The sequence below is a fragment of the Diceros bicornis genome, chromosome 6 (assembly GCF_020826845.1).
Source record: "Diceros bicornis minor isolate mBicDic1 chromosome 6, mDicBic1.mat.cur, whole genome shotgun sequence".
NCBI lineage: Eukaryota > Metazoa > Chordata > Mammalia > Perissodactyla > Rhinocerotidae > Diceros > Diceros bicornis.
Genome location: NC_080745.1, coordinates 68,065,590 through 68,086,716, shown reverse-complemented (window position 1 = coordinate 68,086,716; position 21,127 = coordinate 68,065,590). Strand labels below are relative to the sequence as shown.

General features: G+C 35.0%; 1 protein-coding gene across 5 annotated transcripts in view; it reads left to right on the top strand.

Moving 5' to 3' along the window:
- Nucleotides 1-21,127, top strand: part of NT5C2 (5'-nucleotidase, cytosolic II) — a 107,441-nt gene that overhangs the window by 21,043 nt on the left and 65,271 nt on the right. For all 5 annotated transcript variants that reach the window (XM_058543906.1, XM_058543905.1, XM_058543909.1 and 2 more), the window contains one exon: nt 7,143-7,264. In XM_058543906.1, coding sequence (XP_058399889.1) covers nt 7,167-7,264 — 98 coding nt within the window. In that variant the 5' untranslated portion in view covers nt 7,143-7,166. The remainder of the gene's footprint in view (nt 1-7,142; nt 7,265-21,127) is intronic.

The window sequence follows — 21,127 nt, the reverse complement described above, 5'->3', positions numbered from 1 at the left end:
CTCTTTTTTTGCCGAGGAAGATGGCCCTGGGCTAACATCCGTGCCCATCCTCCTCCACTTTATATGGGACACCGCCACAGCGTGGCCTGCCAAAGCAGTGCATCGGTGCGCGCCCGGGATCCGAACCAGCGAACCCCGGGCCGCCGCAGCGGAGCGCGCGCACCCAACCGCTTGCGCCACTGGGCCGGCCCCTACATTGACTGATTTTAGAGTGTTAAATCATCTCAGCATTCCTGGAATCAACTCCACTTGGTCATGATGTATTATTCTTTTAATGTATTGTTGGATTTGATTTTGATTTCTGGGTGGTCATTGATAATGTCCTTGCTTTCATCTGATTCTAATTATTTACGTCTTATCTCTTTATTTCCTAGTCATTCTAGCTAAAGGTTTGTCAATTTTGTTGGTCATTTCAAAGAATGAACTTGTAGCCTCATTGATTCTCTCTGTTTTTTTAATTCTCTATTTTATGTATTTCTGCTCTGATCTTTGTTATTACCTTCCTTCTGCTAGGCTTGGGTTTAGTTTGCTCATCTTTTTTTGCTGTTCTAGTTCCTCAAGGTGTAAATTTAGATTATTGATTTGAGATGTCTGTTCTTTTTTAATGAAGGCATTTACAGCTATAAATTTTCCTCTGAGCACTGCCTTCACTGCCTCCCATAAGTTTTGGTACGTTGTGTTTTTGTTTTCATTTGTCTCTATTTTATAGTTTTCCTCGTGATTTCTTCTTTGACCCATTGGTTATTTAAGAATGTGCTGTTTAATTTCCACATATTTGTGAAATTTATAGTTTTTCTTATGTTGTTGATTTCTACCTTCATTACATTGTGGTAGGAGAAGATACTGTGTATGATTTCAATTTTATAAACATTTATTGAGACTTGTTTTGTGGTTGAACGTATGGTTATCCTGAATAATGTTCCATGTGCACTTGAGAGGAATTGTGTATCATTTTGCTGGGTGGAGTGGTCTATATGTCTGTTAGGTCTAGTTTATAGTGTTGTTGAAGCCCTCTATATCCTTATCAATCTTCAGTCTTAGATGTTCTGTCCAATATAGCGAGGTATTGAAGTCTCCAGCTATTATTGTAGAACTGTCTATTTCTTCCTTCAATTTTGTCAGTGTTTGCTTCATATATTTTGTGGCTCTGTTCTTGGGTGTATATATGTTTATAATTGCTATATCTTCTTGGCAAATTGACCCTTTGTCAATATATAATGCGTTCCTTTGTCTGTTTAACAGTTTTTGACTTAAAAGTCTATTTTGTCCAATGGTAGTGTAGCTACTCCAGCTCTATTTGGTTACTGTTTGCACAGAGTATCTTTTCCTGTCCTTCCATTTCCAACCTGTTTGTGTCTTTGGATGTAACGTGAGGCTCTTGTAGACAGCATATAGTTGGATCTATCTTTTAAATCTGTTCTGTCAACCTCTGCCTTTAAAGTAATTAATGGTAAGGAAGGACTGATTTTTGTCATTTTGCTGTTTGTTTTCTGTATGACTTATATTTTTTTTGTCCCTTATCTTCTCCATTACTTCCACCTTTTTTTAATAGTTGATGTTTTTAGTGAACTGTTTTTATACCCTTCTCATCCACAAATTTTAATAATGTTGTATTTTTATTTTAAGTTCAAAGTAATATCTAATTTCTCCTTTGATTTCTTCTTTGACCCATGGGTTATATAGTAGTGTGTTATTTAGTTTTCAGATATTTTGGAGATTTTCCAGATATCTTTTCTGTTAGTTATTTCTAATTTAATTCCATTCTGGCCCATGAAGATACTTTTTTTTTTTTATAATTTTATTTATTTATTTTTTCCCCCAAAGCCCCAATAGATAGTTGTATGTTATAGCTGCACATCCTTCTAGTTGCTGTATGTGGGACCCAGCCTCAGCATGGCCAGAGAAGCGGTGCGTCGGTGCGCGCCCGGGATCTGAACCCGGGCCTCAGCAGCGGAGTGCGCGCACTTAACCGCTAAGCCACGGGGCCGGCCCCCTGAAGATACTTTTTAAGACTTGATTCCTTTTAAATTTGTTGAGACTTGTTTCATGGCCCAGAATATGATCTATTTTGGTGAATGTTCCATGTGTACTTGAGAAGAATGTGTATTTTGCAGTTGTTGGGTGGACTGTTTTATAAATGCCAATTAGGTCAAGTTGGATGATAGTGTTAGTTCTTTTCTGTCTTTAACTGATACTCTGTCCACTTGTTCTCTATCAGTTATTGAGAGAGTATTGAAATCTCCAGCTATAATTGTGGATTGTCACTTTCTCCTTGCAGTTCTGTCAGTTTTTGGTTCATGTGTTTTGAAACTCTTTTATTAGATGTGCATAAGCATTTATGATTATGTTCTCTTGATAAATTGACCTGTTTATCATTAAGAAATGTGCCTCCTTATCCCTGATAATATTCTTTGATGTGAAATATACTTTGTCTAATATTAATATAACCACTCCAGCTTCTTTTTGATTGGAGTGTTTAGATATTTTAAATTTAATGTTATTTTTTATGTGGTTAGTAAAATTCTACCACCTTGCTATATTTTCCTGTTTATTTCATTATTCTTTTTTTTTCTTTTTCTCTTTTTATCTCTTATTTTGGGTTGATTATTTTTTGTTTCCATTTTATCTCTTTTGTTACCTTATTACCTCTCACTTTTCTGTGTTATTTTGGTAATTGCTTTAGGGCAAAGAGTATGCATCTATACTTTATCACAGTCTACTTTCAAGTGATCCTACACTACTTCATCTATACTATAAGAATCTTCCAATAGTATACTTCCAATAGTATAGCCCAATAGGTAGGTAGGGATACTACCTACATGTTAGGCTATTGCTGTTATACATTTTACTTCCTCTTTTTAAAAATTTTTGTGACGAAGATCAGCCCTGAGCTAACATCTGATACCAATCCACCTCTTTTTTTGCTGAGGAACATTGGCCCTGGGCTAACATCTGTGCCCATCTTCCTCTACTTTATATTGGACGCCACCACAGCATGGCTTGACAAGCAGTGTGTCAGTGCGCACCCAGGATCCGAACCTGTGAACCCCGTGCCGCCAAAGCAGGGTGCGCGCGCTTAATGGCTGCACTGCTGGCCCGGCCCGCATACATCTTCTACATATGTTATAAACCTCACAATACGTTGTTATTACTTTTGCTTCAAATGGTTATCTTTTAAAAAGATTTACTAATAGGAAAAAAAACCTTTTATATTTATCCATTCCTTTATGTAGATTGATTTCCATCCAGTATTGTTTTCCTCGTGCCTGAAGACTTCCTTTAAAATTTCTTTTAGTTTGCTGGTGATGAATTCTTTCAGCTTTTGGTATGTCTGAAAAGTCTTTATTTCATCTTTATTTCTGAAAGATATTTTTGTGAGATTAAGAATTCTAGGTTGACAATTCTTTTCTTTCATTACTTGAAAGATGTTTCTCCACTTTCCTCTGGCTTTTCTGCTTCAGATGAGAAATCTGCTTTTTTCTTATATATAATGTCTTTTCTCTCTAGCTGCTTTTTCATATTTTCTTTTTATCATTCTTTTTAAGGAATTTAATTTTGATGTCCCTTGGTGTAGTTTTCTTGTGCTTAGGGTTTGCTAAATTTTCTTGGATCTGTGGATTTATAGTTTCCATTAAATTTGGAAAATTTTCACCCACTATTTCTTTAAATATTTTTTTCTGTCTTCTCCCTTTCTCTTTTCATTTGTGGACTCCAATTACACATATATTAAGCTGCTTGAAACTGTTGCACAGCTCTCTGATGCCCTTGTTAATCTTTTTAGTCTTTTGTCTGTTTTACTTTGGATAGTTTCTGTTGCTATGTCTTCAATTCACTAATGTTTTCTCTAATGTCTAATCTGCCTTTGAGCCTATTCAGCGTATTTTTCATTTCATATATTGTAGTTGTCATTTCTAAATGTTTGATTTGGGTCTCTTTTTTTATCTTTCATTCCTGCACTTAACATTTTCAGTCTTCTAGTTTTTTGAATATATGAAATATGTTCAATTATAAATTACATATTGAATGATATATTATTTGAATTATGTATTATATGAATTGAATTATGTATTATATATTGAATTTTGTTACATTGTAATGACATTTTTGAGTACTAATTCAATCATCTGTCTGATTTATGGGTTTGTTTCAATTGATTTTTCTCCTCATTATGTGTTAGATTTTCCTGTGTCTTTGAATGCTGCTCATTTTTGATTATAAATTTTACCTTGTTGGGTGCTGGATATTTTTATTCCTATGGATATTCTTGAGCTTTGGTTTTTGACATGTTTAAGTTACTTGGAAGCAGTTCGATCCTTTCAGGTCTTGCTTTGCTAGGCAGGACCAGAGCAGTTTTTAGTCTAGATAATTTTGCCCAACTACAGACACAAACCCCTTCCAACTACTCTACTTAATATGGTATAAATGATGAGGTTTTCCACCTTGGCTGATTGGGGCCAGGAACTTTTCCTAGCCTATGTGAGCTTCAGAGATTGTTCCCTCTAACTCTTTGGCTGGCTTTTTTTCAGGCCTCAGATGGTTTTCTCACCCACATGTGTGCTAATCAATATGCTAATGAAGATTAGAGGGTTCACCCTTTGCAGATCTCATTAATTTTTAAAAAATAAAAAGTAAGAGGTAGACTCATATGAATACTGTTTGAGACTTTTAAAAGTTGGAATGTACCTAAGGTCGTAACGATAAATACATGAGTTTTATTTCCTATGCTTTACCATATGAACTATAATTGCAGTAGAACTCAAGTTGAAGTCTTTCTTTAATGGTGTGACTATTCTGATTTCTCTTAATTCATCACAGAACACAAATTTCACTTCCAAGTCTTATTTAAACTTATGTAAGATATAGTTATGGTTCTTCTCCCAACCCCCACCAAAAAACAATCATTGAAGTTCCATTATAATTCTTTGCTTTCAAAATTTCTCCCTTTTTTGGTTCACAAAATAGTCTGGATTCGCTACAGGATTTTTTAAAATAAAAAAACCCCTCATAGTATATCTAGATTCAGTTATATAATCTAGCAAATAACTTCTCTCAAGTTAATTTTGTATTTTAATAAGATTTTAACTAGAATCTTTTGCAAATACCAGTGCTTTTGTTCTGTAAACAATGTCTGGAAATCTTGATTACTTCAAAAACATTACAGACCTAAGCATATGTCCAAAAGAATTAAAAACTAGTACTCAAGCAAATGCGTTATACATACTTGTTCATAGAAGCACTATTCACAATAGCCAAAAGGTGGAAATAGTCCAGATGTCCATCAACGGATGAATGGATAAACAAATTATGGTCTGCACATACAGTGGAATATGTATTATTCAGCCATAAAAAGGAATGAAGTATCTGAAACATGATACAACGTGGATGAAACTCGAAAACATTATGCTAAGTGAAAGAAGCAAGACGCAACAGGTCACATATTGTATGATTCTATTTATATGAAATACCCAGAATAGATAAATCCATAGACAGAACCCAGATTGGTGGATGTCAGGGGCTGGGGGTTGGTGGTAATGGGAAGAAACTGCTTAATGGGTAGGGGTTTAACTTTGGAGTGATGGAAATATTTTGGAACTAGATAGAGGTGGTGATTGCATAACGTTATGAATGTACTAAATGCCGTTGACTTAATCACTTTAAAATTGTTCATTTTCTTATATGAATTTCACCTCAATAAATTATTTTAAAAAGCTACAGAGATGGTTTATTTAAAAATTGACTTAATGTCATAAATGATGTTAGTATTTTCAAAATTGGAAATAAGTTAGACTGCAGATGTTTTCACAAACATTGGTATTTTAATAAAATGTTCATAAGCTTGTTAACTCTAAAGGGATATTTTTCATCCTTATTTAAAACTATTTACAGATGAAAATTTCAAAAACAGAAGTGAAACCTAGAATAGTACCTAGTGTTAAAGTACTTAAAGACACTTAGCTGCTTGCCTCATTTTAGATGTTTTTTTTTTTTTTTTTTGTGAGGAAGATCAGCCCTGAGCTAACATCCATGCTAATCCTCCTCTTTTTGCTGAGGAAGACCGGCTCTTCAGCTAACATCTATTGCCAATCCTCCTCGGTTTTTTTTTTCCCCCAAAGCCCCAGTAGATAGTTGTATGTCATAGTTGCACATCCTTCTAGTTGCTGTCTGTGGGACGCGGCCTCAGCATGGCCGGAGAAGCGGTGCGTCGGTGTGCGCCTGGGATGCAAACCCCGGGCCGCCAGTAGCAGAGCGCGTGCACTTAACCACTAAGCCACAGGCCGGCCCTAGATGTTTATTCTAATGAGATGAAATGTTTTAGTTTATTTCATAATCTTCTGGTCCCTAGCCTTTAATACTAGCTGAAAGTTTATAGAAAAATATAAAAGCATGATGTAATTAGAAATAAAACATTCATTACTTATATTTGTACCACCATTTATTGAGCTTAGTATGTTGATCAGAATTAAAAAGTTGCTTACTTCACACATTTTGAAACATATATATACTGGAAATTATATATTTTCACAAATCTGTGGTCTTAGTCCCTTTTCTAGAATCTGTGATTAAAGTTAGTTATTATTGGCAGTCATGCTTAATTATTTGAAAGGGATATATGTGATCTTTATGGATAGAAATTATCATATGAAATTACTTTCCTAAATTTACATAGTTTAGAAGTGTTGGTATATTTTTATATTTACCATATTCAGTATGGTTTTCTTTGTGTGTGTGTGAGGAAGATCAGCCCTGAGCTAACATCCATGCTAATCCTCCTCTTTTTGCTGAGGAAGACCGGCTCTGAGCTAACATCTATTGCCAATCCTCCTCCTTTTTTTTTTCCCCCAAAGCCCCAGTAGATAGTTGTATGTCATAGTTGCACATCCTTCTAGTTGCTGTATGTGGGATGCGGCCTCAGCATGGCCGGAGAAGCGGTGCATCGGTGCGCGCCCAGGATCCGAACCCGGGCCGCCAGTAGCGGAGCACAGGCACTTAACCGCTAAGCCACAGGCCAGCCTTCAATATGTTTAAGTAGATAATTATAGTAGGCAATTGCAAGCTAGAGTTTTTCTAAGTTTTAAAAAAAATCAGATATCAGTATACAGATATCAGTATTAAGCTACTAAATTACTCATTTTCTTTTCTAGAATTCAGCATACAATTAAAATAAAATGACTTCCTGGAGTGATCGATTACAGAATGCAGCAGATATGCCTGCCAACATGGATAAGCATGCCTTGAAAAAGTATCGGCGAGAAGCCTTTCATCGGTAAGTATTTTGTCTATTTAATGCTTAAAACAGCTCTATAAAGTGGGCACATATTATCATTCATTTTACAGATGATGAAATTAATGTATAGAGAAGTTAATTTAACCTAGATTATATAGCTAGTTCATGGTTCAAACTCAGTCAGAAGTCTAGACTTTTACCTGCTAGTACACCATACTGCTGCTGGTGCTTTTTAGAAAAATTTTTTTACTTTACTAATAAAAGTTCTTAAGAGCAGAAAGTCTTCAGCTGCTAGAAAATTGCATCTTAGTTAATAAGAATTAAATTCTTAATTGACATTTACCACAAACTGATTATAATTTTTAAAGAGATTTTTAAAATTGTGTCTACTGGCTACTGTGTGTTAGATTGAATGTGGGTAACTCTGGGTATTAGCAACGTTTTCTTATATTGATGTAAGACTTTAAAATTTTCTCTAAATTGCTTTTCCTTTAAAAGTTTAAAATGTAAGTATTTTCAATTTATTTGCCACTTTTAATAAATTCAATTAAATGGCTGCTTCTACCTAAATCTTAAGTAGCTAAGATACTTGGAACTAGATACTGCATTTAGGAATGATTTGTTTTTAGACAGAAATTAGAAGCTTATGCTTTTAGTGATTTTATAGTAGAAAGATCTGGGCCCTACTAGATCTCTCTCTGCCTCCCATCCTGGGAAAGCCAGGAATAAGTAGAAATGCTGGTGTACTAGGAGTGCTAAAAAGTTACATGGGAACTCCAGGAAGTCTACAACAACTCATAATTACTCATCTGTTTCTGGGCTAGAGGAAGGAGGAAATATTACTTTTAAAATCTTATTGAAAGATGGTGAAACTAGTTTATTTTTTATTTTTATTTTTTTATAATTTTATTTATTTATTTTCCCCCAAAGCCCCAGTAGATAGTTGTATGTCATAGCTGCACATCCTTCTAGTTGCTGTACGTGGGACATGGCCTCAGCATGGCTGGAGAAGCAGTGCTTCAGTGCATGCCCAGGTTCTGAACCCGGGCTGCAAGCAGCGGAGCTCGCGCACTTAACCGCTAAGCCATGGGGCGGGCCCGAAACTAGTTTATGCAGATAAGTTTTTGTAAGCAGACAAAAAGTAATTCTGATTCCATTATTCTCTTTGTAGGAAAGCTAGGTCAGAATTAGGTAACATTTTAGTGTTTCAGTAAGCATTAATATTTTGAAGAAAACAGTTACTTGATATAATGTTTTGAAAGTAAATTAGTGTATCAATAGTTGGTTTTTAAAGTAGGCTGGTGATATTTGCCTGATGGTCAACTCACTATGTAGCTTTTATTTTTGATTTACAGCAATAATTTTTAATGATTTCATTATGAAAAATTAATATAAGGATGAATGTTGTAAATACTACTTGTCTATGTAATAATCATTTGGAAACATATCAAGAGCTAGTTCAAGATGAAAAATTAAAAACTGATTTTCAAAAGCAAAAAGCTTTGTATTCAAATCAATTCATGATATATACAAACTGTTATCACTTTTAGGTGAAAACGACACCTTCCTGCCAACCTGTGTCACATTCCTAGAAGTATGCAAAGGGTGAACCCTGAACCTCACAAAATGTGCTAGTTTTTATACGCTGTGTTTAAAACATGGATACTGCCTTTTCCAAATTCCAAATAATCTTTTATTTAGCTTTTTCTTTTTGCTTGTTATGTTCATTGGGAACACTCGTACCTTCTACATTCTTGATTCGGTTTGATCAAAGGGGTTTTGTGTTCTCTTACCGTCCAGAACAATTTCCAGTATTTGTTGAATGGATTGAACAACAGCTTCATGCAATGGAACCCATCCTTTTCTATCACCTTCATCCAGTGAGTATTTATATTTCACATACTCCTGGAGCTCAAGAATATGACTTAAATTAAGCACATGTGCTAGCAACAAATCTCTGTCTTGGGAAGGTGGAATCTCCAGTCCATCCCACTGTAGGCAGTATACCCATTTACCTTGTTTTATGGCCTTTACAGGTTTTCTATTTTGATCACTTGGTGGTACAAATCTAGCAGACAAAGGAAAATAGGCCATATTTTTACTAGTGGTGTACTTCAAGGAACCAAAAGAATTATATTGAGTTTTTGTTCATAATTTTAATAATCAAGATCTACAAGAAATACACACAACTGATTTTGTCTGCTTTAAAAAGTATAAAAGTCTAAGAGTCAGATACAGAGTATATTTATGATATGCTCAGCCTAGGGACATTAGTGAAGATGACAAAATACAAGATTATAATGCTGTCTCTGAAATCAGTTCTAAGCAGTGAAAAAGGAGTAAACAGTTGGAGTCAGAGTCAGAAGAGCTGGGTTCAGGTTTTGTGATATTGTGATGCTGGAGAGGCCAGTTAGCCTCTCTGGGTGATGGTTTCTTCATCTGTAAAATGATGGGATTAAATAGGAAGATCTCTAAGGCTTCTTCCACCTTTAAAAACTCTATGCTCAATAAATGTTTGTTGCTTTGAACTTAATTTCTAATTAATAATTGCTTACTTGGGAGCTTATGATCCACATTGCATGTGAGAGTCTTCAATCAATTGATGCACAAATGAAAACAGGCTGAGCATTTACTGAGCCAACTCCCAGTCACTGGCCCAGCAGGTCATGATTTGAACCCTGATAGCAATTCTCTGGTGTGTGTTTATTCAAAGGAAACAAGGTATTTCATTACAAATTGATTTAACTCTAGTAAGCAGAAACATCTGCTGACTATGTAACTTTTCTAGATGTTTAGGCTGCTGCTGTTCCTTAACCTCTGAAAAAGTAAAAACGTTTCAGGTCCCCATCAACGTCAGTTAGTGGGTACGAATGATCCTCTGCAGTATGTGGGACATGTTGCTAGGTATGCATAGGAATTAAAGTGTAAAACAGAGTGTTTATGTGTATCTGTATTAATAAAACACGTAACATATGCATTTGGAAGAGATTATATAGAGGTGTTTTATACTTTTCAATTATTTGCTTAGTGTTTATGCTATAAAGTATATATCTGATTATGATATACATACTTATCAGTGGAAACAAGCACTAGAATTATGCAATGAAGAGAGATCATCTAGTAAACATAAAGGCGCCTAATTCTCTTTAATATGTCATAGCCTGAGTGTACTTCTGACTCATTTGGAATGATGTTTCCTGCAAGATTTTAGACAGGCCCTGCACCCTACCTACGTTCTTCATGTAGTAGAGTGCAGTCTGAAATAATAGAAACAATAGAAAAAGCATCTTCAAGGGTTTGAAATTTTAGATCCTTTAAAACTTTTTTTCCTTTTTTCTTTTTTTTATTGTGGTAAAGTACACGTAACATAAAATTTACCATCTTAACTGGTTTTAAGTGTACAGTTCAGTGATATTAAATACATTCACATTGTTGTGCAGTCATCACCACTGTCCATCCCCATAACTCTCTTCATCTTGTAAAACTGAAACTCTATACTTATTAAACAATAACTCCCCATTCTCTCCTCCCCCCAGCCCCTGGTAACCAACCACAGTTATACTTTTCTGCCTTTATGATTTTGACTACTCTACCTACCTCATATAAGTGGAATCATACAGTATTTGTCTTTTTGTGACTGGCTCATTTCACTTAGCATAATGTCCTCAAGGTTCATCCACGTTGTAGCATATTGCAGAATTTCCTTTTATTATAAAAAATTGGGTTCTCGAACTCTTGCAAATATTTGCTTTTGTTAATTAAAAATTTTCAATAGAAACCATTTAGAAGAAACTTATTTTAGCTTTCTGTTCAATTTGTAGAGTATTCTGTTTCCAGGGCTTTTTATTAAAGACATTTATTAGACTTGGTAATTTATCAGTTAAATTATGCAGACTGTGATCATTTATCATAAACTGTACTTTGATGCTTTAGAATTCCTTTTTAGAAGAAGCTAAATATTTTTAGTTAAGTAAATAAACATCTAACTTTCAGCTTTTTTCTTGCTTAATATTAGTCTTCTAAATTTCAATAAGGAAATGATGGTCATGTATCATTATTAAGAAATGTATGACGACTTCAGAACGTATGATGACTGTTGTTCTCCCATTTCCTTATTATGGTTGTTGAGTCTTCTAGGCTGGGGATAATCATCAGGCCACACCCTTCATTGGTGTATGTTTTGCTATATGATCAGAAGATAGACTGAGCTGCTCAGACGTTATAGTGGCTTGAAGGAGGCAGATTAGACAATTGTGTACCTCTTAAATAGTTCCTTGTTTAACACCTAGAATATCATAGAGATCAGTACAGCTCAGAATTTGTATCTGTCAAATCCAAGAATGGAACAACTAGATTTTTCATCTGCTCTCGATGTTGACTGTACCCAGGATGCTGAAGTCAGGTATTTGGTTTTACACTTTTAAAGTTTCAATGGTTACAGTACAGAAGAATTTCTGTAAGTGAATTGGCTCTTTCTTTATGAACATAGCTTATGAATTCAGCAGTGGTTTTTATCATGTTGAACTGAAATTTGATAAGAAATTGGGATTGTGAATTTTTGGTCAACCAGTTGTTTACCTTATTTTTAAAGACATTGCAATCATTTTGTCATTGAAGTTCTTTGTATATTTATCTGAAATTGTTTTTTTTAATTGAAATTTAGGCCTCCCAAGCCACACCAGTCTTTATTTAAACCTGTTGAATAACAATTTCTTTTCCAGTCAAAATAAAATTTATTACATATGTTTAAAGAATAAAAAAATTTGTTTACATACATAAAATCATTTTGTAGTACCTGTAGCTTGGCACACTAGTAGAATTAGAAATGTTTATGATTTTTTTTAACCTCAAATTAAAACCAGGTATCAAGTTTTAAGCAGAGACTGCTAGGTTGATGTTTTAATTTTTTTCTCACTTAACTGCTTATGGATATCACATGAATGTCATTTAGCTGTTTAGTTTTGTCATCAATCAAGCTGAATTGTCATTTTAGTGTGGGTTCAAATATTCAAATGGGTAAGTTGTTAAAATTTCAATAGCCATTTTATAAGTTGAAAATCACATAGAAAATATAGGTGTGCCAAGGAGCCATGTTCCTTAAATAATATACAGATGGCATATATCTTGTCAGAATAAGAAGAGTGAGGTTGAGCATCAGAACTGTGTTAAATTTTATTTATTTATTTATTTTTCTCTCCCAAAGCCCCAGTAGAGATAGTTGTATGTCATAGCTGCACATCCTTCTAGTTGCTGTATGTGGGATGCGGCCTCAGCATGGCCGGAGAAGTGGTGTGTCGGTGTGCGCCCGGGATCCAAACCCGGGCCGCCAGCAGCGGAGTGCGCGCACTTAACCGCCAAGCCACGGGGCCGGCCCCAGAACTGTGTTAAAATTTGTTTGTTAGTATATCATTCTAATGCTTTGATTAGTGTTTCACGTTCCTAAGGAATGACAGATGAGGATTCAGGGACTGGTAAGGTGTTTTTAGCCTATTTATTTCGCCCAAAACATTTGTTCTATAGAATACTATTCAGCAATAAAAAGGAATGAACTGTTGATTCACACAACTTCATATAGCTCAAGAAAATTATGCTGAGTTAAAGCTAATCTCAAAAGGTTACATACTGTATGATTCCATGTCTGTATAACATTTTTGAAATGACAAAATTATGGGGATTGAGAACAGAGTAGTGGTTACCAGTGGGTAGAGACTGGGGTAGATGGAGGGAGGTGGGTGTAGCTATAAAACAGTAGCACAAGGAATCCTTGTGATGGAACTGTTTTGTATCTTGACTCTAGTGGAGATTACATGAATACACACACACACACGACCACAAATGAGTACGTATAAAACTGGTGAAATCTCCATAAGGTTGGTGAATTGTATCAATCTCAATTTCCTGGTTGTGATATTGTACTAATTTATGCAAGATTGGGGGAAACTGGGTGAAGAGTACAGGGGATCTCTGTATTATTTCTTACTACTGCATGTGAATCTCCAATTATCTCAACATAAGTTTAATTTAAAAATTATCTCAGTGACATACCTTTTCTTAATCATAGTAGGTATTCCTTGTTTGTTCTAGATGGAAGTGCTTTTTATAATATGCAGTGATACTACGTTATGAAATACAGATTCTCTAAACTTTATTTTTCAAAAGATTATACTGGATCCTGAAACATTCTCAGTTTGTTTCTCTGCCATCATTCCCTTTATACTTACTCTAAAAACAATATATAGCTAAAAGTAAAAGAAAAAAGAAAAGCCATCGTGGCAAGGAAGAGAAAGAATAAAAGATAGCAGATCTTTGACTTAATGAAGTCCTGTAATGCGAATCTCAGGTTGAAGAACTGTTGTTTATATTTAGGTAGCATATTTCACCTTTAAGGACTCTTTTGTGTATGGCTTCTTTTATTCCACGTAATGTCTGAGAGGTAGATTCATCCATGTTGTTGTGTGTATCAGTAATTTTTTCCTTTTTGATTAGTATGTGGCATTTCCCTTGTGTCAGTGTACCATGGTTTATTCATTTTCTGTTGATGGACCTTTGGATTTTTTTCAGTTTTTAGCTTTTAAGTATAAACCTGCTACAGACTGAGAAAATATTTGTAAATCACACATCTGATAAAGTACTTGTATCCAGAATGTATAAAGAACTTTTAAAATCCAACAATATGAAAACAACACAATGAAGATGGGGCAAAAGATGGACATGTCACTACAGAGGATATATGGATGGCATAACAGCATATGTGTAACATCAGTAGCCATTAGGGAAATGCAGATTAAAACCATGATGTAGGGCTGGCCCCGTGGCTTAGCGGTTAAGTGTGCGCGCTCTGCTGCTGGCGGCCCAGGTTTGGATCCCGGGCACGCACCAACGCACCGCTTCTCCAGCCATGCTGAGGCCGCGTCCCACATACAGCAACTAGAAGGATGTGCAACTATGATGTGCAACTATCTACTGGGACTTTGGGGGAAAAAAATAAATAAATAAATAATGAAAAAAAAAACCATGATGTACATGCCTATTACAATACCTAAAATAAAAAATACAACACCAATTGTTGTCAAGGATGTGGAGCAGCTGGAACTCTCATACATTGCTGGTAGAAAGACAAAGTGGTACAGACACCCTGCAAAACAGTTCTGTAGTTTCTTATAAAGTTAGTGACACTTAGCATATGACTCAGAAATCTTATTCCTAGATATTTACCCTAGAGAAATGAAAACTTATATTCACACAAAAAACTGTACATGGGGGCTGGCCCCGTGGCTTGGTGGTTGGGTGTGCGTGCTCCACTACTGGCGGCCCGGGGTTAGGATCCCGGGTGCGCACTGGTGCACCGCTGGTTGGGCTATGCTGAGGGGGCGTCCCACGTACAGCAACTAGAAGGATGTGCAACTGTGATATACAACTGTCTACTGGGGCTTCGGGGAGAAAAAGGGAAAAAAAAAAAAAGGAGGAGCATTGGTAATAGATGTTAGCACAGGGCCAGTCTTCCTCAGCAAAAAGAGAAAGATTGGCATGGATGTTAGCTTAGGGCTGATCTTCCTCACACACACACAAAAAAACTGTACGTGAATAATGTTTATAGTATCTCTCTTTATAATTGCCTCAAATTAGAAATAACTCAGATATCCTTCAATGGGGTGAATGCATAAACAAAATGCAATACATACACATAATGAAATATAGCTCAGGAAAAAGGAACAAACTATTGATACACAGAGCAACTGGGATGACTTTCAAAGACATAATGCTGAGTCAAAGAAGCCAGTCTCATAAGGTTACATACTGTATGATTTTGTTTATGTGACATTCTCAAAGACAAAACTGTAGTGATGGAGAACTGATTGGGTTCTAGGAGTTGTCAGAGGAGGGGAAGTGTGACTACAAAAGGATAGCAAGAGAGTTTTTTGGGGTGATGGAATTGTTTTGATTCCAGGTTGTGATTATTACACAAATCTATAAGTGTGTTAAAATTCTTTGACATGTACACCCAAAAAGTTCAATTTTACTGTATTTTAACTTTGAAAAAATAAGACTAATACTGCTATAACTATTCTTGAACAAGTCTTTTGGTGGGTATATGCCCTCATTTCTTTTGGTTTCTACTCAGGAATGGAATTGCTGTGCCATGCAGTAAACATAAGTTTAGCTTTAGTAGATACTGCAAAACAGTTTTCCCAAGCGGTTGCTCTGATTTACCGTTCTACCTACAATATATGAGAGCAGTGTCACCAGCACTTTAATATTAATCTTTTAAATTGTATGTTTAATTTAAAAGTTATTCTAGTGGATATGTAGTGGCATTTCATTTTGGTTTTAATTTGTATTTTTCTGATGAATAATTAGGTTGCATGCCTCTTCATATATTCACTAGCTATTTGGATATCCTCTTGTGACTTGCCTATTCTAGTCATTTGCTAATTGGGTTGTCTTTTTTTCTTATTGATTTGTCTTTATGTATATGCTTTTAAAAAAAAGCGTTATTGAGATATAATTCACATAACGTAAAATAGTAGTATACAGTTTAGTGGTTTTTAGTATATCGATGGAGTTGTGGAACCATCACCACTAATTCCAGAACATTTTCATCACCCCAAAGAGAAATAGAGTACCCATTAGTAGTCACTCTCCATTCCCTTCTCTCCCCAACCCCTGGCAACCACTCATTTATTTTCTGTCTCTATGGAATTGCCTGTTCTGAACATTTCATGTAAATGGAGTCGTACAATATATGGTCTTCTGTGTCTGACTTCTCTCACTTAGCATAATGTTTTCAAGGTTCATCTATGTTGTAGTATCTATCAGTAGTTCATTCCTTTTTATTGAAATAATACTCCATTGCATATATATATCACATTTTGTTTCCACTGATGGACATTTGGGTTGTTTCCATTTTGGGGCTGTTATGATTAATGCTGCTGTGAACATTTGTATATGAGTTTTTGTGTGTACGTATTTATATACATTGTGGACATGAGTTATTTGTCAGATATATTTATCATTATCCCAGTCTTTGAATGCCTTTTACTCTCAGTAATCTTTTGATGAACAGATGTTCTTAATTTTAAAAATTTAATTATTTTTTATTGAGATAAAATTCACATACCATATAATTCACCCTTGTAAAATGTACAACTCAGTGGTTTTGGTATATTTACAGGATTGTGCAGTCATCATCACTAATTCCAGAACATTTCATCAACCCAAAAAGGAATCCCTTACACGCTAGGAATAATTCTCCATTTCCTCCTACTTCCAGCCCTTAGGAACCTCTAATCTACTTTCTGTCTACATGAAATTGCCAATTCTGGACATTTCATATAAATAGAATCATATAATATTTGATCATTTTATGTCTAGCTCTTTCACTTAACATATGTTTTCAAGATTATCCGTGTTGTAGCATGAGTCAATACTTAATTCCTTTCAATGACTGAATAATATTCCATTGTATGGATATACCACATTTCATTTATATATTCATCTGTTGATTAATATTTGGATTGTTTCCACTTTTTGGCTGTTATGCATAATGCTTCTACGAACATTTTTGTACAAGTTTTGTGTTGACGTGTTTTCAATTTTGGGGGCTATATATCTAGCAGTGGAATTTGCTGGGTCATATGGTACCTTTCTGTTTAACTTACTGAAGAATTGTCAAACTGTTTCCCAATGCAGATGCATCATTTTACATTCCCTCCAGCAATGTGTGAGGGTTCCAGTTTCTCCACATCCTCATAATAGCACGTGTTGTTGTTATTATTTTTTAATAGCCATCCTAGTGTGTGTGAAGTGGCATCTCATTGTGGTTTTTGATTTGCATTTCCCTTATGGTTAATGTTGTTGAACATCTTTTTATATTCTTATTGGCCGTTTGTATACCTTCTTTTGAGAGATATCTGGTCACATCCTTTGCCCATTACTTAATTGGGTTGTCTTTTTATTGTTGAGTTGTATAAGTTCTTTATATATTCTAGATACTAAACCTTTGTCAGATATATGATTTTCAAATATTTTCTCCCATTCTGTGGGCTGTCTTTTCACCTTCATGGTAGTGTCATCTGAAGCACAAATGTTTTTTAATATTGATGAAGTCCAAATTATCTGTGTTCTTTTGTTGCTTGTGCTTTTGGTGTCGTATTTAAAAAACCACTGCTTAATCTAAGATCACAAAGATTTATACCTGTTTTTTTCTGAGAGTTTTATATTTAGGTTTTTGATCTGTTTTGAGTTAATTTTTGCATATGGTGCAAGATAAGGGTCCAAATTCATTTTTTTGCATGTGAATATCCAGTTGTCCTAGCACTATTTGTTGAAAAGACTATTCTTGACACATTAAATGATTTTGATAACCTTGTCAAAAATCGGTTGGCCATAGATGTGTGTGTTTATTTCTGGAATCTCAATTGCATCCAGTTGATCTGTTTGTCTATCCTTATGTCCATACTACACAATCTTGATCGCTGCAGCTTTGTATTAAGTTTTGAAATCATGATGTGAGTCCTCCAGTTTTGTTCTTCCTTTTTAAGATTCTTTTGACTATTCTGGAGCCCTTTTATATACATAAGAACTTTAGGATCAGCTTTTCAATTTCTATAAAAAAGCCAGGTAGAATTTTGATGGAGCTGCATTGAATCTGTATATCAATTTGAGGAGTATTGCCATGTCAACAATATTAAGTCTTCTGATTGATGAATATGGGATGTCTTTTCGTTTATTTAGATCTTCTTTAATTACTTTCAATAGTATTTTGTAGTTTTCAGCATATAAGTCTTACACTTCTGTTGTTAAATTTATTCTTAAGTATTTTATGATTTCTGATGCTAAAGTAAATGGAATTGTTTTCTTAATTTCATTTTTGGATTGTTCACTGCTGGTTTATGGAAATACAAGTGGTTTTGTACGTTGATCTTGTATTCTGCAACTTAAGAATTCGTTTATTAGCTCTAATAGTTTTTTTGTTTGTTTTTTGTGGATTCTATAGGGATTTCTATAAGATCATGTCTTCTGCAAATATAGTTTTACTTCTTTTCCAATTGGGAGGCCTTTTTTCTTGCCTAATTGCCTTGGCTAGAACATCCAGTACAGTGCTGAATAGAATTAGTGGGAGTGGACATCCTTTTCTTGTGCCTGACCTTAGGAAGAAAGCTTGTTGTCTATCCTCATTACATATGATTTCCTCATTACCTATGATCAGCCCTGAGCTAACATCTGATGCCAATCCTCTTTTTTCTGAGGAAGCTTGGCTCTGAGCAGGTTTTTCATAGCTGCCCTTTATCAGGTTGAGGAAGTTCCGTTCTATTACTAGTTTGAGGTTCCTTTCTGTTCCTAGTTTGCTGAATGTTTTTATCATGAAAGGGTGTTGGATTTTGTCAAATACTTTTTCTATGAGTATTGAAGCGATCATGTGGGTTTTGACCTTTTAATGTGGTTTATTATCTTTGTATGTTGAACCAACCTTTCATTCCTGGGATAAATCCCATTTGGTCATGGTGTATAATCCTTTTATTGGGCTGTTGGATTTGGTTTGCTAGTATTTTGTTGAGGATTTTTGTATCTGTATTCATAAGCAATGCTGTTCTATATTTTTCTTTTCTTTTAATGACTTATCTGGTTTTAGTATCAAGATGTAATGACTGGATTCATAGAATGATCTGAGAAGTGTTTTCCTCTTCTATTTTTTGAAAGAGTTTGAGAAGGGTTGGTGCTAATTCTTCTTTAAACATTTGATAGAACTCACCAGTGAAGCTATCAGTTCTCAGCTTTTCTTTTTGGAAGTTTTTTGATTACTGACTTAATTTCTTTACTTATAATAAATAGGTATATTCGGACTTTCTATATTTCTTGAGTTAGTGTTGGTAGTTTGTGTGTTTCTAGGTATTTGTTCATTTCATCTCAGTTAATATATTGTTAATATGTTAATATGTTGGCATACAATTGCTTATAGTATTCCCTTATATTTCATTTTATTTTTGTAAAATCTATAGTAATGTCTCTGCTTTCATTCCTGGTTTTAGTAATTTGAATCTTCTCTCTTTTTTCTTCATGAATCTAGCTAAAAGGCTATTTTGTTGAAACCAACTTTTGGTTTCATTGATTTTTCTCTAGTGTTTTTCTGTTTTGTTTATCTCTGCTCTAATCTTTATTGTTTCCTTCCTTCTGCTTGCTTTGAGTTTAATTTGCTCTTCCTTTTTTTTTTTTTTTTGTGAGCAAGATCAGCCCTGAGCTAACATCTGATGCCAGTCCTCCTCTTTTTTCTGAGGAAGCTTGGCCCTGAGCTAACATCCGTGCCCATCTTCCTCTACTTTATATGGGACGCCACCACAGCATGGCTTGACAAGCAGTGCGTCGGTGCGTTCCCGGGATCTCAACCAGCAAACCCCAGGCTGCTGCAGTGGAGTGCACGCACTTAACCGCCTGCGCCACCAGGCCGGCCCCTGCTCTTCCTTTTCTAATTTCTTACGGTGAAGGCTAGGTCATTGATTTGAGATGTTTCTTCTTTTTTAGTATATGCATTTAAAGCTATAAATTTGGGCCGGCCCCACGGCTTGGTGGTTAGGTGTGCGTGCTCCACTTCTGGCAGCCCAGGTTCGGATCCCGGGCGCATACGGACACACCGCTTCTCCGGCCATGCTGAGGCCGTGTCCCACATACAGCAACTAGAAGGATGTGCAGCTATGACATACAACTATCTACTGGGGCTTTTGGGGGGTGGGAAGGAAAGATAAAGCTATAAATTTACCTCTGAGTACAGCTTTAACTGCATCCCATAAATTTTGGTATGTTGTGTTTTTGTTTTCAATTATCTCTAAGTATTTTCTAATTTCCCTTGTGATTTCTTTTTGACCCATTGGTTATTTAGGAATGTGTTGTTGAATTTCCACATATTTGTGAATGTCCTGAGTTGTCTTCTGCTGTTGATTTGTACCTCATTTCATTGTGGTTGGGGAACATATTTTGTATGATTCAGTCCTTTTAAATTTATTGAGATTTGGTTTATGGGCTAATAGTCTATGTTGTATAATCTTCTATATGTACTTGACAGTATTATAGGTGTATGCTGCTTATTTTGGGTGGAGTGATCTAGAGATATCTTTACCTTTGTTTGTGAAGTTTATTTTCACTGGGTGCACATTCTTATACATATTTTAGAAATCATGAGTTCATACGATCATTCCAATTCCAGTGTATCCCAAAAAGGTTCTTTCTTGTTTACTCCCATTCTGTGTTTGTGTATCTCTTGTTCTACAGTGAGAACCCTGGCTCCCAACAACATCACATATTTACTCATTTGCTCACTCTAATAATACATCTAAAATAGTTTCAGAATTGATTCACCCATAGTATAACAAACAAACCTAAAAAAAGTTCAGGATTTGTTTGCAATACTTCTACTCTCTTACCCTACCCTGCCAGTGGCTAAAGGTAGATAGTCAAATACTGTTTTTTTTAGTTATTTTTTATTAGTTCTTTCTTGCTATTTTTTCCACACAGTGTGGTTGGAATAGTTGTATACAGTGTAATTAAGTTCATTTGTTTGTTTGCTTTCAGTTAAGTGGTTTTTTTCTTTTTTCCATTCTTACTGATTTAATTGTATTATTTGTTATTGTTTAACATAACATATAATGTTATTACATAGTAATACATCCTGTTTCATAACACTATTATTATATATATTATTATATATAATAGTAACGTGCTTTCAAAAGTCAAAACTATGCAAAAGACGTATCAGAAGAGTCACTCTCACTCATATTCCTCCCCAAATTGGTAGGTGATAAACTTTGGATTTCTTTTTATTTATCTTGTTTGGGATTCATTGTCGTTCTTGATTCTATGCTTGTCTTTAATGAGTCTTGTAAATTCTCAGTCATTATTTTTTCATATATT